Genomic DNA, 17,416 nt, shown 5'->3' on the forward strand with positions numbered 1-17,416 from the left:
CACTTTCTCATTGATGTGTATTGTGTACATGCTGTCAAACTCGAAGTCGTGTTTTTCGATTCAACGAAAATGGAGGTGAACCAACGCGAGTTGAGAAAACAAATTCTTTCCAAACACCTGGAATTTCCTGACCTGTCGCACCGGCAGTTGGGAAAAATGTTGAACATTCACCATTCAACCGGCGGTTGACGTTGGACCACGGCAAAGGAGCTGGAAGAAAACCGGGACCGGAGAACAAAACGACGGAGGGAAAGGTGAAGCGGATGATTAAAGCAAATCCCAACGTCTCAAGCCGTGATTTGGCTAAAAAGATCGGCATGTCGCAGAGCTACGTCCAGAATGCAAAGAAGAGAGCTGGACTACATACATACAAGGTACAGAACTTCCCAAACCGCGATGAGCGGCAACAATCGACGGCTAAAACTCGGGCACGGAAGCTCTACGAGAAGATGCTGACAAAATATGGCCGCTGTGTGATGGACGACGAAACGTATATAAAAGCCGGTTTTAAGCAAATTCCGGGGTTGGAGTTTTTCACCGGCAAGAGCAAGTTCGATGTGGACGACAAATTTAAGAAGAAGAAAATGTCGAAGTTCGCCTCCAAATATCTCATTTGGCAGGCCATCTGCTCTTGCGGACTGAGGAGTGAGCCTTTCGTGACAAAGGGCACAGTAAATGGCGAGATCTACAAATCTGAGTGCCTCGAGAAGCGCCTTTTGCCGTTCTTGCAGCAGCACGACGAAGCTCCGCTATTTTGGCCAGATTTGGCATCATGCCACTATTCTAAAAGTGTCCTGGAGTGGTATGAGGCCAATTCTGTCCATTTTGTTCCAAAGGACATGAATCCGCCAAACTGTCCGGAGCTGCGCCCGGTGGAGCAGTACTGGGCAATAATGTTACTGTCGACGTCTGTATGCAGCGTGCACAGCACACTTGATCGCCGCGTGGAGTGACGGTCTGATAAGTGTGACCCAAGTCCCCGGCAAAGTGACAGATCACCTTAGTTTCACGTACCCCCTTGCAAATAGTAGATGGCACCACACAACGTACACAAAGGGATTGTGCTTCACCGCCGCAACGGTTCCAACTAACAAATTTCGCAAGGTAAACGCTTAACTCATTTCCTTTATACAGCCTCAAGCTGTATTCAAGCGTTATACGATATGAGGAAACCTTTACTTAACCTCTATACAAGCAAATCTGGTGAACTTAGTCAGCTACTTATGGCTGTTGTGACGGTTGGGACAAGCTCTTATTGCATATCGATTTACGCTTCTATACCGCGTTATTCTGCTGTTTAGTTGTGTGTGAACTTGAAAGGCGCTTACTCAACCTTTACCCGATTATCCAATAATCACTACACAGGTTTCTCTTGACGCCAAGTTAAATATTGTTTACGCTGTTTTTGTTGGAGGAATTTATCAAGTTTATTTTACTGCGAATCAAATTAATCAAAAATTAGTTATAAGCACACCACCAAATTATTTTCACTGTACCGGAACCTGGAATCGAACTCAAGACGACCGCAATTGGCGAACCTTGATACTACCAACTTCGCTACGCCAACACTTTGAACTGACGTAAACAAATTTATATGCCCTTCAACAACAAGATTGCTGAGTAGAGGCTTTATAATAGTGCACATTAATCACTTTTCTCGACTAAAGGGTGTCCACGATGAAATTGCCACACTATGAAATTGCTCTAACTTTTTAACCGTTGGGTAGAATTTAATGAAAATTTGGGTGGATTTAGTTCATAGTGCATTATTTACATCCTGCAAGTTTTAAAGTCCTGTGATCAAAACTCGCGGAAATGGAGTCGAAATAACAGCTCGTGCGTGATAAAATCTTGCGCATTCATCACGAGAACAAGGATCTCTCGCATCGTTCCATCGCTAAAACGTTGGGAATCGCGAATTCCACGGTGTCGCGAGTGATTAAGCGGTTCGAGGAACGGTTGACCACCGATCGGAAGCCCAGAAGTGAAGGAAAAAGTATTCCGTACAACACCAAAAATCACAACCGCGTAGTTGGGGCCTTCAACCGAAATCCGAACGCCTCCGTTAGGGATGTGGCTAAGAAGCTGCACCTAAGCCGAAGTTTTGTCCAGAAGGCCAAAACTAAGGCTGGGCTTCGAACGTTCAAGGTACAAAAGGCCCCTAATCGCGACGAGAAGCAGAACAAGTCCGCCAAAACCCGTGCCAGGAAGTTGTACCTCAACATGCTGACGAAAGTTGAATGCTGCATCATGGACGACGAAACATATGTGAAGGCCGACTTCAAACAGATCCCCGGCAACCTGTTTTTCACGGCCAAGGATAAGTTCAGCGTTCCGGAGCATGTCCGCACTCAGAAGATGTCCAAATTTGCGAAGAAATTCCTGGTTTGGCAAGCCATCTGCACGTGCGGGAAGCGGAGTGCACCTTTCGTGACCCAGGAAACGATGAACGGACATGTGTACATAAAAGAGTGCCTCCAGAAGCGGCTGCTTCCTCTCCTGAAGGCCCACAACGTCCCAACAATCTTCTGGCCGGATTTGGCCTCACGCCACTACTCCAAGAACGTGCTGAAGTGGTATGCGGACAATAAGGTCAATTTCGTGCCGAAAATGTTCAACCCTCCCAACACTCCGGAGCTCCGCCCCATCGAAAAGTACTGGGCGATTATGAAGCAGCACCTTCTTAAACGACCTAAGGTAGTGAAGACAGTCGAGGAACTGAAGAAAGTATGGGTTTACATGCAAAAAACGGTTGATGGAAAATGGTTGCGTATGGACTGTAAATAAAATACGAGTAAAATGGTAAAATGAAGTTTAATAGTTATTTCTCAATCCCTGAAAATTTGATGGCAATCGGATGAAAACTCGAATTTTGCGAATCAATTTTGTGTGTGGCAATTTCATCGTGGACACCCTTTACTAAACATATAGTCAAAGGTTTTATGTGTCAAACACTTGCCTTTCAACCTCTTGTTGTACCTAAAAAGTACAAAATATCTTTATAACATCTAATGATTCCAAATTTCCGAAAATATTTTTTTATTGGAAATGAGTGGAAGCAAGCCTGGCTGAGTGTACAATTTATTCCCACTCCCGCTCTCGTTAATCTGACGACTCGATAGTTCAATATCATGGTCTGTTATAAAGCTTTTTTATACATTAATTTATATGGATTTGACAGCCGGATTATCGGATCAATTCCACTAATCCGGCCACAAATTTGTCGCATTAGCAGGTAGATACTGTAACTACGCTCTTACTCGCTGCAAATCCATTATTTTTTGGCCATCATCGACGATAATAGCAATAGCGTCGAAATCACCGAAAGTATCCTCGTTCAATTCTCATTTGGTTTGATTAATTCGAAATGCTAACATTAAGCTTTAGTGTGATGATTTATTAGCTAGAGAATGATCTTTAGAAGAGGGTAGGTGGATAGTTCCGTTAGAGTACGGCAGTATGAAAATTGAATAGAAGTTGAAAATGAGCGAAGGGCCATTAATGCGACAGTTTTTTAAGATCGACGCACATTTTTGCCTAACCCGTACGACCTGTGGAATAGTTCTAGCGACGTTTTCATCACTACACATCACAAAAAAAAAACACTTTGAATGTAACAACTCAAGGCGGGAGTAGCCGTCAACAATGCTGATGATGGTACAGCACGCAACAACCACCCTACTGCCTTCTCTCTGAGATGATCACGTTGGTCATGACGAGAGGAGTAACACAATAGTTGGGTAAAGAAGAACTGCATTATAACACACCATCGACTGGAAATGCTCTCGCAACGTGGGGCTTTAGGTAGTGATGAAAACGTCGTTAGAACTATTCCACGGCCGCAGTCAGTTTATGAGCAAAAAGAGGGACGCACATTTTTGCCTGTGGAGTTGGAGACAAGTCCCCGCGTACATCGTACGGGTTAGGCAAAAATGTGCGTCGATCTTAAAAAACTGTCGCATTAATGGCCCTTCGCTCATTTTCAACTTCTATTCAATTTTCATACTGCCGTACTCTAACGGAACTATTCACCTACACTCTTCTAAAGATCATTCTCTAGCTAATAAATCATCACACTAAAGCTTCATGTTAGCATTTCCAACCAACTCTGAAAATCGTTAACTTCGCGTATGAAGTAACATAAAAAAAAAAAACACTTTGAATGTTGATTAATTCGATGACAATCACATATTTTCGTTCAAAAAATCATACGTAAAAGCTTTTGGTTCTGTTCTGCTCAAATACCAACGAGACTATCACCCCTATTCTGTATTTCGTTTCGAACGAAATTCTCATACAAAAAAAAAATATTTTTTTGTATGAGAATTTTGTTCGAAACGAAATACAGAATAGGGGTGTATATACACAACACCAGAGTTTTTAAAGTGATTATGAATTGTGCATTCGACTGGAAATCAAAACGACATTCCCCGCTGGCATCACTGGACTTCCTATGTTGCTAATGTTTATTGATACTAGAGAGGGTTCAGTATAAGGGAGGAGCGGACTGGTTGGTTTTGAGCCAAACGAACTGTCACAGCCAGAGCCAATCGAGCAGCGCCTATCTTGATTGCATTGGCAGTGTTGCTAGAATTCACCTAGGTATAGGTTGCCAAGGCAGTTTGTTTTGAATCCGTGCCTCTCTTATACTAGACCCTCTCTAATTGATACCAACGAACTATTTGTTTGCTTTCGCGATCCAGGTTACTCTGTGACTGCTCCATTTTCACTGCTTCACTTCTAAAAACTAACTTTAAACTCACTGCGCAAAAATTGCCTGTTTACAACTTCAAAGTGCGCCATTTTGAACTTAGGAAAAGTTGATATCAGAACCATTTACCCAGAATCTGGGTAGATCCCACTCATCTGAGCAAAACCAGTTTACTATTTTTTTGAAAACTCCATACAGCACGCAAAATTGAGTGCCAACAAGAACATAGGCTAACAATTTCTCAGCTGAAAATTTTCTCATACCTATTACAAATTTAAGCTCTCAAAAAATTAAAGTTTCCAATGTCTATGATCTTTAATTAAGGGCCGTGTTCAGAATCCTATTTATAGCGGAATTGGTTCTAACGTTGGCCTATGGATCTAAGATTGGGCTCATCGCTAAAAAACTGCTATTTATCAATTTTATCTGGATGAACGCGTCATTGGGATGGTACTAATGGACATTTTTGATCGCTATTGAAAATTTAGTAGATTGCTGAATTTATGTATGGGCCCAAATTAGGGACATTACATCGATTGTCCCTATTATCTTAAAATGAAAGCCTGAAAAACAAAATTAAGACGCACTAAACTAATGATACGGGGTATAAAATAATTAATGAAATTACTGGTCCCAATGGATTTATGTTACAAACAGAAAAAAAAGATCACAAGGTATAAACGAACTTGATGAGTTAATATCTAACTAAAATGTAAATGAAATCGCAACGATTTACCGGAGCTAACAATACGAAGACATGCAACTCTCTTTCGATCTCAAGTGCCCAGGCAATAAAGTGACTGAGTTAAGAAACCCCAACCCCAAGCCCCCATCAGCGACTCACCCATGAAGATATCGATCAGCCTGGCCGAAATCTTCCGGTGCCTGGGAATGAACAGCGAAAACTGCTCCTGCCGGCCCAGGGACATCGGAATCCTCAGATCCGGCAGGGCGATACCCCGAACCGGGATGCGTTCCTCCGCCAGTTCGCCGAATCGGTTCTGGATCTCCGGTCCGATCGGCCGATAGCGATCCGTCAGATAGTTATCCGGCACATCGAACACCGACTTGCCCTTGCCCATGAAGATGGGTTCCCGTGGGCGGTCGTACAACAGCAGCAGGTTCTTCTTGTAGTTCATCCTGTTCCGACGACTTTGGTTGTAAGCAGAAAAAAAAACAAATCGCACGCTCGCGGTGGCTGTCAAACTGAAACTGATGACCTCGGGATGGGAAAGGGGACGCTTTTATAGTGTTTCAGTGCGTGTGCATGGCGACGCGTCATCTGCGTTAACCGAGGCCATGGACACTATCAGCGTGATTTGATTTCGGCCGACGCTGCAGCCCATGGGGCGAGGTCGTTGCTTTATCCAGCTGACCGCAAGTTGTGATAATGACCTTTTCGCAGCCGCCGCCGCCGTCGTTGTTTCAAGTGATGCGTAAGAGCTTACTGATTTTTATTTTTGTGGCAGTTCTAGAGAACATGTGAGAGAAATGGTATGTCTAGAGCAGATTACGATATGAAAAATATGGAAGGCGGAAGTGATTCGACAACCGCAGGTTGATCTTCATGTTTGAACTTGCGATGAGATGTGGAACAGGAGGTAGGAATGTTCTAAAGGATAGCACTGAATCGAGGGGTTTGGGGATGGCGAAGATTCCTAAAACGATATATTTATCGGGAATATTTCAAGTGAGTTCTGGAAAACAAACATCCTTAATATGATACTTTCTATTATTTATAGAATGCTCGTTAAAAATTAAATGTCATATCAGCACTTTGATTAACAACTTTCCAACGGCAATAAACTTTAAAACTAATTATCGATTCATTTCCCCGTCACCACCGGCATCATCCGTCAGATTAGCGTATTAATTTTTCATCATCTGTCAGTTGCACACCTACCGTGTCAGCCACGTTCTTTATGTGCTGAGAGAAAAAAATTGGATTAATTCACCTATGGTGAGATCTGACCCTTCTTGCTAATATAAATTCCAACAAAAGTGCTCATGTGATGTGATGTGAAAGATAATAGTAGTAGTTAAAATTTTGTTTATTGCTGTTGATTATGGTAGTACATTGATTTATCATTTTAATTGATTAGCCTACCTGGCTATTCATCTTTGTTTAATTTGATATTCTAATTTAGTATTTCCGTTTTTCAACTAGTTTACAGAATACCCCTTTGGGGATGTGTTTTATTTGAATTGAAAAAAGTGATAACCTACCTAACTACGAGTATAACTTAACCTAACGTGCTAGATCACGTATGATCTGATGATTTGATCTCAGACAGGTGTCTCTGAACCTTTCCAGGATGAATACTCTCCGTTCTTCTAATGTCTGAATTCCAACCAGAAGGTGGATCTCAGAATTTCTAGTCCGCGGGGGACTGTTTAGGACCATCCTAAGGATCTTGTTCTGCATCCTTTGGAGTTTAAGGTGATGGCATTTTGCGCAACTCTCCCAGATTGGCATACCATACTCGATTACAGGAATGATGATTTGTTTGTAGACAGCAAGCTTATTTTTCAGGGACAGGGTTGACTTCCTGTTGATAAGTGGATACAACGATCTTAGATCAAGATGTTGCACTTGGTTTTCGTTTTGTCAACGTGCTCCCTGAAAAGAAGCTTGCTGTCTAGTGTCAGCCCGAGGTACACGACCTCTTTGGACCATTCCACCACTGTGCCGTTCAGGCAGATCTTGTTATTCTCCGACGGAACAAGTCTAGGAGATTTAGAGTGTGGAAAGATAATGACCTGGGTCTTTGCCGCGTTGATACGGATCTTCCAGCTGTTGAAATATTCAGACAGGACGTCCAGGCCTCTCTGAAGTTTGGCAGTCATAGCTCCGATGACTCTACCCTTGTAGACGATGGATGTGTCATCCAGCAAACAGAGACAACGATCCACCATCAGGGAGAGCCGGCATATCGGAGGTGAACAATTGTGCTGCAATTTGAACACCAGGCCATCATGCCAGACATAGTCGAACGCTTTTTCAACGTCCAACAACGCCATGGCAGATGTTTTCGAAACAGACTTGTTCCGTCTGAGAATGTTTGTTACTCGAGTCAGCTGGTGGACGGTCGAACGACCTTTCCGAAAACCAAACTGTTCCTCGAGTAACAAGATGTTTTCTTCGGCAGATGTTAGGAGCCGGTGGTAGACAGCTCTTTCGAACAGTTTTGATAACCCTGAGAGAAGGCTGATTGGTCGATAACTTGAAGGAGAGGACGGATCCTTTCCAGGTTTCCGGATGTGTATGACTTTAGCTGACTTCCAACACGAGGGGAAGTAGCCAAGTCTGAGTCACTGATTAAAAATCAGAGATGGTTGTAGAATCTGGAACTCAAGTGTTTGAGTTCCAGATTCAGGATGTTGTCGAAACCTGGGGCCTTCATGTTTTTAGATGATTTGATATAGGCCAACAGTTCGTCAGCCGTAATCTCGGATTCCTCTGGAAAAATGTTAGGAATCTGATGAAGATTGGTTGCATTTTCAGTAACCTCAGATTCATGAGGACTGACGATGTTTTGTCCGAGATTATGGGAGCAGACGAAGTGTTGACCTATCGCGGCAGCCTTCTCTTCAGGAGTTATCAGATGAACCACTGGGTCGCCGGGACGATCCAGTGGGGTCAGTGGTGGAATGGGCCTAGGCTTGTTTTTAAGAATTTTTGTAAGTTTCCAGAAGGGCTTAGCACAATCTGGGAGAGAGCGGATCTTACTAGCAAAATCGTTATTTCTGAGATCCACCCTGAATGATCTTTGCTAATCGATTACAATTGGTCTTCAAGTAAGGCAGGCCAGTACGCTGGTGTTATGGAGTCTAATGAGATCTTTGGTAGGGCTGTAAAGGTTCAAAGTGCTACTCACCTGTCTGGATACTGGCACGTGTTGTTCCCTGGCCCGGGAAATCGCCTCCTCGATGGTTTGTAGACACCGGTCAACATCTTCGGACGTCCCCGGTTGGACATCGTAGTCGATGGTTGTGTCGACGCAGTATTGATATTGCGCCCAGTTGACTCGATGGTAGTTGCGCCGAAAAGCTTCGAATCGGTTTACTGAGGATGCAACTTCGGCCACCACCGGGTAGTGGTCCGAGCTCAGCTCCTGGAATGCCACAGGTTGCGAGATGTTGTGTCCCATGTTGCTTTCGAAGATGTCGATGGTCGCATGGACCCCAGACCGACTCATCCGGGTGGGAGAGTCCAGGGCCAAGATGGTATAGTGGCCCTCTTGCAGGTCTTCATTGAGGATGATGCCGTTACTATTGCTCCGACCGTTGCCCCAAGCTTGGTGTTTTGCGTTCAGATCGCCAGCGATGATAAAGTTCCCGCTCCTCCGGGTGAGTTTGATGATGTCTTTCCGGAGGGCCACTGACGACCCGTCCCTGATGTTGGTTTACTATTACGTTCCAATTTGCTATTTTTATAGCTTCACGGTCCATACTTGGTGACGAGTGACAAGGCAGCATGAAGCTGTTCTGATCGAGTCTTGCAGGTGCGCAGAATGACGATCACCTCTGCAACCAGCGTTACTAGTTCCTCTGATGTTAACGGAGATTCGTCAACTGAGTCACCTGAGGCAACACGGGCAAACGATAGTCCAGGCGCCGAGGCAGAAGCTTGATTTGGCAGAGCTGCAGCAGCAGTGAGGCGATGCTGAGCTGAGGGGGCGGCTCGTTGACTGTTGTTGAGAGGTAGCGGTGGAAGATTTGGGACCAAACGACGAGGATGGATTGCCGGGTATTGTTCGTCCGTGATGGCTGGTGGTGCACGTTTATTTCGATGCCAGCCTGGCTGGTTGCTAGTAGCCACCTTCTTCCTCATGGTGATGAATTCCGTTTGCTTGGGGCAGTCCCGAGTAGTGACACGGTGAGTTCCGCCGCAATTCACGCACTTCGGGTCGGTGTCATCAGCTTGAGCACAGGTCGCCGTCGAGTGGGCCATAGCACACTTGTCGCAGCGTGGTTTCATATGACAGTTCTTCGTACCATGGCCGAAGGAGAGGCAACTTGTGCATTGGGTCACATCGCGGTGTTGCGGCTTGTATTATTCCTAGTCGATAATGACCTGCAACAGGTCACGTATGTTGCTCTTGAGCGCAGCAAGGGTGGTGGAGCCCTTCGTGAGGTGGACCAGAAACAGTTGGTCACGATAGTTGGTATTGGGCATTAGCCGTCGATTAATTGGGTGGACTGCCTCTGGTTTCAATCCGAGCCTCACCAGTTCATCTTTTACGGTTGCCGCTTCGTACGACGGCAGACCTCGTAAAACAACCTTCAATGGTTTCATCGAAGGCAAATCGTGAGTGTAAAACTCCACTGTGCTGTTCTTCAGCAAGTCACCGACCGACTTGTACTGCTGTAGGCTGGAGCACATGATCTTTGCTCCAACGCTACAGATTTTGAATCGCGGGAACAATTTGCGTTTTGCCAGCTCATCCCTACACAGCAAAAAAATAATTTTGATATCACATCAAAGTGGATGCACTACAATCATGTCTAAAATTTCATGTAATTTTTATGACCACATAAATAAACAAATGCAGTAAAAGCAGCGTAATGTCAGTTCATGCATTGTATTAATGATAATTTTGTCCTTTTTAGCAAGTAATATTACACCATATTTTCGACATGATTGTAGTGCACCCACTTTGACGTGATATCAAAATTATTTTTTTGCTGTGTAAGCTGGGCGACGTCCTTCATCGGGGTAAACAGCGGGAAAATCCGCTCCTTTTTTGCAATTTCAGCGGCGTCACCACCGCCATTTTCTACTCCGAGCACCGAAAATTGGTTGCTCTGTAGCATTAAATTTGCTGCGTCATCCGAAGCAGTGCTGGGATCCGTTTGGGCCTTCTTGCTAGAGCCCTCCGATGCAGGAGCAGTAGTATAGGTACTGCTAGACGGTCTAGCAACGAATGATGTGAAAGATGAGCTGTCGTGTGATTTCAGGCTATCCTGGGGTACCCGGAACACAGATGCGCCAACTTCATGGAATTATTGAGTGGGAGGGGACAATGGCAGGAGATTAACCAGTTAACCAATTAACCGATTCCACAAATATTCAATAGCGTTGTTATGGGACCATAGTACCTTTCATAGCAATTGTTGTGTCTAATCCCTTTCATTGGTTGCCTAGAAACATGAATCCCAATATTTTTCCACAACGGTTAAAAAATTGGTTTTCCAAGTGGTATGTATACCCTTCTCTGTAAGAAGAGTAAAAATGGCACTTCGATGTCGTTGATGCTGCAGCTGGTATGGTGAAAAATCATTTTCCCATTTATCGCTCGGGCCGGCCTTTCTTAAATCAACAAGCTTTTTGCTAAACTTCTACGCCTGGATGTATGCCGAAAGGCTATAATATCACTCGGAAACACAATTTTCGATGTGTGAGTCATGTGCAAATCGACATCACAGCGAAATGAATTGTAGATTTTTGTCTGTTTAATTAACATTAAATATCAATTTTTACAAATTATGGTCCCACGCTCCTGTCAATTTAAATCCATCGGTATGCACACGGCCGATGATAGTAGCTCAGTAACAGAGTCGAATTCAAGTCAAAATTGCAAAAAGTGAGTAAAATTATTCTTTTTTTCCGGGAAAAACTGCTTGAATGTTAGGATTTTTTTTGTGTCTAGGAGTATACCAATAGACTGAAGAAATATCTCTCAATTTTCCTCATATTGAAGAAGTACTTCCTGGAAAATCGAGGAAAAATTTACTCATTTATACGAGAAACTTTCACCATGTGGATTAATGTCGACTGTATTTTTCTCTTTCCCTCGCAGATATATCGCCATTGTGCATCCGTTGCGGCATCGAACGTCTCGGAAAAAGGCGCGCCTGTTCCTGCTGATAATCTGGGCGCTGAGCTGCGTCCTGGCCGCACCCTGCCTCATGTACTCGACTGTGATGACAAAGCGGTGAGTATCGGTCCCGGGAAAGAAAACACAATCGGGCGCAATGGGATGGGATGTTGTTATAATGCCTGTCGTTGTTTGTCAATTTTGTTATCTTATGGATTAGTCAGCTGAACATAACTTGGCAGAACTCATCGGGACATGTGCCTAGCGAGCGATGATGCTGTAGTGGTTAATGATTCAGAAGGCACGGATACCGAAATTTATATTCCTATGGCCATGAAATTTGAGTATTATTTTTCCAGCTAATCCTATGCTAATTTATTCAGTGTTTGTTTATGGCGGAATGCTCAAGCCAGCATTATGCTGGATTTAATTCGTGACTGGAACTGAACTTAAATTGAAGATTTTTAAACTACTTTCTTCATGGCCTATGATGCTTAAACATCTTGGAAGTATGATTGAAATAGTCTCTGTTCATGTGCTAAGATCAGCGTTTCTCAATCTATTGATGAATCTACGTTACGGTCGGCCAGCGGATGGAAATGATGTGAAAATGATAATGACGTTTTGCTAGCTGTCAAATCGTATGGAATATTTTTTAGTACATCATCACTTTTGTGGTTTTGGATTTCAAACCTAGGTGTCGCATGCACTGGTGCAGTTTCGCGTAGATTCATCAATTGATTGGGAGATTGACGTAAAAGCTCGACGCAGATGTCGCCACTGCATGATGATGATAATGTTGACAGACTGCATATAAAATTCGTGAAAATTAGCATTAAATCATAATTTTCATCAAGCCTGCGTAAAATCCTTCCAATATAACATTTGAATTGAAGAAGAAAATGTTTTCACGATCAGACTGATGTGCATCTTTGACTTTTCCAGATGAACTTTCATAAGATATATTCATTTTATTTCACAGCTCTATCAACGCTGCATCGTACATATGATGTAAACAGAAGTAAATTGCTCAATTACTCAAAATAAAGATGATTTGTCATCGTGTTATCACTTTATAAACCATCGAGCACCATTCGTTGCGTTTTCCGTCGAAAATTTTGAGTATCAATATGTTTACCTAAAAAAGGTCAAAATATTATTATACAACCATTTCTCCATTATCACCAGCATGATGCAATCTTTTCTAAGTAAATTCACTTAATTTCCACTTTCATCCTAGTGTAAATTGCACATACTCACCATTTTCCGAAAAATGCAGCTGCACAGGAGGAAACCTCTACCTGTGGGTGCAAACTTGTTATGCATAATTTTCCATGAAAACATCTCCGATCCAGACCGAAATAATAACAGTTAGTTTGCAAACACGTTCTATTACACGATTCAAGCAAAAGTTTCCACTGGAAATTATTAGTTTTTCTTTATGTACCGATTTGCCCCAAAAATCGTCCGTTTTACTTGGAGAATTTGGAAACTATCCTCCTTCTATTGTTTCTCACTTCGAAATGTAGGTGGCAAAAGCTTGGAAAAGTTTCACTGCAAGACGCCAATTAATCTACGCGAAACTGCACCAGTGCATGCTACACCTAGGTTTGAAATCCAAAACTACAAAAGTGATGATGTACTAAAAAATATTCCATACGACAGCTAGCAAAACGTCATTATCATTTTCACATCATTTCCATCTGCTGGCCGACCGTAACGTAGATTCATCAATAGGTCACGGCAGTGCTGCAAAGTCTCGACAATACATGGCGATATTCAAGAGTATCTCTTCTAATAAAAAAGATGTTCCCAATTATAGTAAAAAATATGAATAAATTCAAATTGATTTAATTGAACCCCGAATTTAATTTAATTTGAACCGCTCGTATCTCGTGACATTTTTGGGAGTAGTAGTTATCCAGCACTTCCATGGCCAATCTGTAGCGGTTATCTAGAATAGCCGACTCACACACGGTGACATCCCGTGCTATCTTTCGGACGTCTGGCCCACCGAAACACATTAGAGCCTTAAACATCTCATCGTGATCATCGATGCCTTTCAAGATCAAATAGGAAACGAATTGATCTTTCCATAATTCCCAGTGTGGTGTGTACTCGTCGATCCGCCGCCGATTTCAGAAAATGGGTGGTTGTTGAAATTCCACTGTAAATTATTATTTTATTTATTATTATTAGAGTGAAAAATACTGACATGTTTACTCATTAAGTTTGATTGTTGCTCAGCAACCTGTTCTCTCCTGTTTTGGAGTCATCAACATTTCGTATGAAGTTGTCATAGCAACGCCCAAAATTTTTCCCATGTTTCGTTTAACGGACCGGAATTATGTATTACCTTCGTTTTACTTTTCTCTAGCGCTACGGACCGGATTATTTTACACGGAATTTCCTTCATTTCTTCGTAAGAAATGGGCTGAAATTTCCATGAATCGCTTCGTTCGTTTGGACAGAAACGGGTCGGAAAATTCCCTGCGTTTCTAGCTGGAGAGTAGACCGAAATTGCTTGATGACATTCCCTTTACTCCAGGGGCGTCGCGTACCTCATTCGTTTTCTTAACTAATTCAAGTTGAACATTGCATTAGGTCCTAAGTAAATTGATCGATTCTCTTCGTCGACTTTCTCTTTCGTTAAAAACCTTAGCACATAGCCATTTCTTGTTGTGTTTGTCGTATTAGATACTAGATAAAAGCTTCTTTTATCGATCTGTGTGCTGAAAATACCTGGGAGTGTCTTTACATAGCCGTGGAGATACAAAGAGAAAGTCAACGGAGAGAATCTGTCAATGTTACTTAGGACCTCATGCAATGTTCAGCTTGAATTATCTTTTCTATTAAAAAAAAAACTATCCGTCAAACACTTCCGAAAACATTTTTTGATACAAAACAGTGTCAAAATCTAGCGAAAATTCATGGAGTCCCCTGGGTAGCAAACTCGAATTAATCACCTCTTTATTCGACAGAACAACACTTTCAGAATGCACCAGGGGAAGCTTATAAGTTTTGACAGGCGCACCGGCACAACTATCGGTAAATGAGAGATTCACAGCTGACAAGAGAGTGAGAGCGAACTTTTGCGCTCTCTTTCTCCATTACTCTCTTCGTCTGCAATCACACGGCGAATGAGAACGACTCAAATTTGAGTTTAGTTCACTCATAATCGCCAAAAGTGCAGGAACTCAGCGATGAGTTAATTTGCCCAATGTTTTCCCAGGTTTTTCCAGGATTTTCCAGGGAAAAATTCCTGAATTTGAGAAAAGTAAAGATTGGATTCACTCAGTCTATTGGTACTACTCCGAGACTGAATAAAATTTTCGTCAATTTCCTCATTTCCCGGCAGATTTTTTAGGTTTTCCACAGGAAACCATGAGACAAATTTTACTCATCGCTGAGTTCCTGCACTTTTGGCGATTATGAGTGAACTAAACTCAAATTTGAGTCGTTCTCATTCGCCGTGCAGGTATCCAAGTGCACAGCAAGAAATGCACGCTTTAGGCACCCATACATCACAAATGTTGTTCTAATTTAAACTCACACATCCAAACCGGTCTGCAAGTATGATAACGTCCAAAGCGTACCAGACCGCTGTTTCCGGGTTGCGCCCGTTTGACGAGTGACTGCTGAAAGTTTCAATTACAACGAGTGGTACAAATCGCCATGTACTGTGGAAAATTTGTGGTATGTTTCAAGAGATGATAGGAGGTCTGCTTGGCTTCCATCAGGCATTTGACCATTCACAAACTTACCACCCGCCACCCAAAAAAAGCTCGCTCTTAGGTGCACTATTTAACGAGTTTTGTCACGGTAGTGTTATCGACATGCTTAGAAATCAATGCATTAGAGATTAGGCAGACCATCAGAACTGAATTTAATCCTTTTGAAAGCAAACCAAGGTTGAAGATTTAATTGAGTCACACTATAAAATAGTGTGGGTCACTTGTGGTCTGGAGTAAAGAATTACAGCTATAATGTGGCCATAAAATCTATAATTTACACCTGTGTCGTGCACAGGTTGCACATTAGAATGATGCAAAATTTGAAATTTTCGCTCCACAATACTTAAACGATTCCAAATCGGATCCTGATCATGATAACCTCTCAAAATTTGAACCCATTTGGCGAGAAACTGAGATGGCACAAACCATTTGAAGTTTGTATTGGAATTACTATGGTAAAACCAAGATTTTTGTTCATTTCTATCTAATAATTCACCATATCTGTCTGCTTCAAAAGCTTTCAACTGTACTTGTAGGAAATACAACTACAACAACGAGCTACAACTTTGCTGAAGACCACTTTTTGCAAGGATGCAAGTTATCAATGGTTCAATGCGCTGATGTCTTATGATCATGCTCAATCAACTGCTCAGCAGGCAACATTGGTGTTTCTGGGGCGTTGAATAGGACACAAACATCATGGCTACTATGTCACACTGCAAAATACACTGTTGTCTACAGAGCAGCTGCTTGATCATGTCATAAGTTTACCAATCTCTTAAATAATTAATAACTTTTTCCTGTCTCGTTTTACATAGAAACGATCTTCAGCAAAGTTGTAGCTGAAAATTTTCTACAAGAATAACTATCGAACTGTTTTGCAGCTCAATATGGAAAAATACTAGAAGGCAATGAACAAAAAGTTGAGATTTTCCATAGTAATTTACATGTAAACTTCAAATGGCTTGTGCGAAGTCTGTTTCTAACCAAATGAGTTGTAACTTTGGGAGGCTAATCAGGACCCGATTTGAAACCATTTAAGCACTGTGGAGCGGAAAAGTCAAATTTTGCATCAGATGTGGACGCGACGTCACTGCTTTACTCTCTACTTTACTTAGGGGCTCTGAATTATAGTTTTCCTTCACCGATTAAGATTTTGTGCTTTATTTCACTATCACTTGTTTTCCAAACACCCAACCCCACAAATTAATATCAAAAATATTGTAAATTACCGTAGCCATTTCTCCAGCACTCTGCTTTCGTCTCCGGACTCGTCGGCAATCGTCGCCAATTTTCAAACATAGACAATTTGCTGTTACACATTTTATCGAAGGCATCGTGTTCGGAGTGTTAAATACATAGCCTCCAATTACAAATTCCACACCAACTCGACAATTGGTAGGAAGCAGGGGATTTTTTTTTAAATTAATAGACATATTCGGTCTGAAGGATATCTGTGTTTTATGACTAGGACGTGCTTGAATTCCTAGAAATCATCGAGATAATTAATTTTTTACAAACGCTGTTACGCCCTCTATCTGGAATTATTCTAATATTCATTCTTGAAAACTTCTTATTTTTCAATGGTGAAATTTTCAGGGTGGTGTCCGTTACCGTTTTTGAGATATGATATAGATGCATGAGCATGAGCATTGTTTCAGTGCATGAAATCGAATTCACACGTCAATTAGGTATAGTAGAAACGGCATATCTGAAAAAAAAAGAAATCTTGTTTCCGGTGTTTTGCAGTGCTAAATCAAATTTCGTTAATCTTCTTTCGACGTTATCTAATGCGGAAATGAAGCCTGCCAGTTTTCCATTCCATTAGCACGCTGAATTTTGAAGCACTTGTCAAGAAAAAGCAGAGAATAAGAACCATTCTTCTAAAAAAAAACTTCCGTCCCCAATCATAACTTTAAATTGAAATTCAAGGGAAGTTAGGCGACGTTGTTAACCTCTGCATATACTATATACGCTTGTCAAACCGGATTGCGTAATTCCACTTTTCGGGACCATTTCTTTGTATAACGAAACTCATAGACCGCTCATGAAAAGTTCCAGCTACGGTGTCGAATATCAGAGTAAATTGATGCTCATTTCTTTGATAGCGACTATTGCGATGACAAACGGTCCTGATATCCTTGCGGAAA

At 42.2% G+C, this 17,416-nt stretch overlaps 2 protein-coding genes across 2 annotated transcripts in view; one reads left to right on the plus strand and one right to left on the minus strand.

Annotated features, from left to right (window-relative positions):
* The window catches only part of PPO2 (Prophenoloxidase 2), a 52,524-nt gene extending 46,632 nt beyond the window's left edge, over positions 1 to 5,892 (minus strand). The window contains exon 1 of the mRNA XM_065220262.1: positions 5,556 to 5,892. Within this exon, the coding sequence (XP_065076334.1) occupies positions 5,556 to 5,850 (295 nt within the window). The 5' untranslated portion in view covers positions 5,851 to 5,892. The remainder of the gene's footprint in view (positions 1 to 5,555) is intronic.
* TkR86C (Tachykinin-like receptor at 86C) overlaps positions 1 to 17,416 on the plus strand; it is a 471,986-nt gene that overhangs the window by 226,750 nt on the left and 227,820 nt on the right. The window contains exon 4 of the mRNA XM_065220371.1: positions 11,515 to 11,649. Coding sequence (XP_065076443.1) covers positions 11,515 to 11,649 — 135 coding nt within the window. The remainder of the gene's footprint in view (positions 1 to 11,514; positions 11,650 to 17,416) is intronic.

The sequence above is a fragment of the Ochlerotatus camptorhynchus genome, unplaced genomic scaffold, assembly GCF_037179485.1.
Source record: "Ochlerotatus camptorhynchus isolate MF236.1 unplaced genomic scaffold, CSIRO-AGI_Acam_v1.1 ptg000010l, whole genome shotgun sequence".
In the NCBI taxonomy this organism is placed as follows: Eukaryota; Metazoa; Arthropoda; class Insecta; order Diptera; family Culicidae; genus Ochlerotatus; species Ochlerotatus camptorhynchus.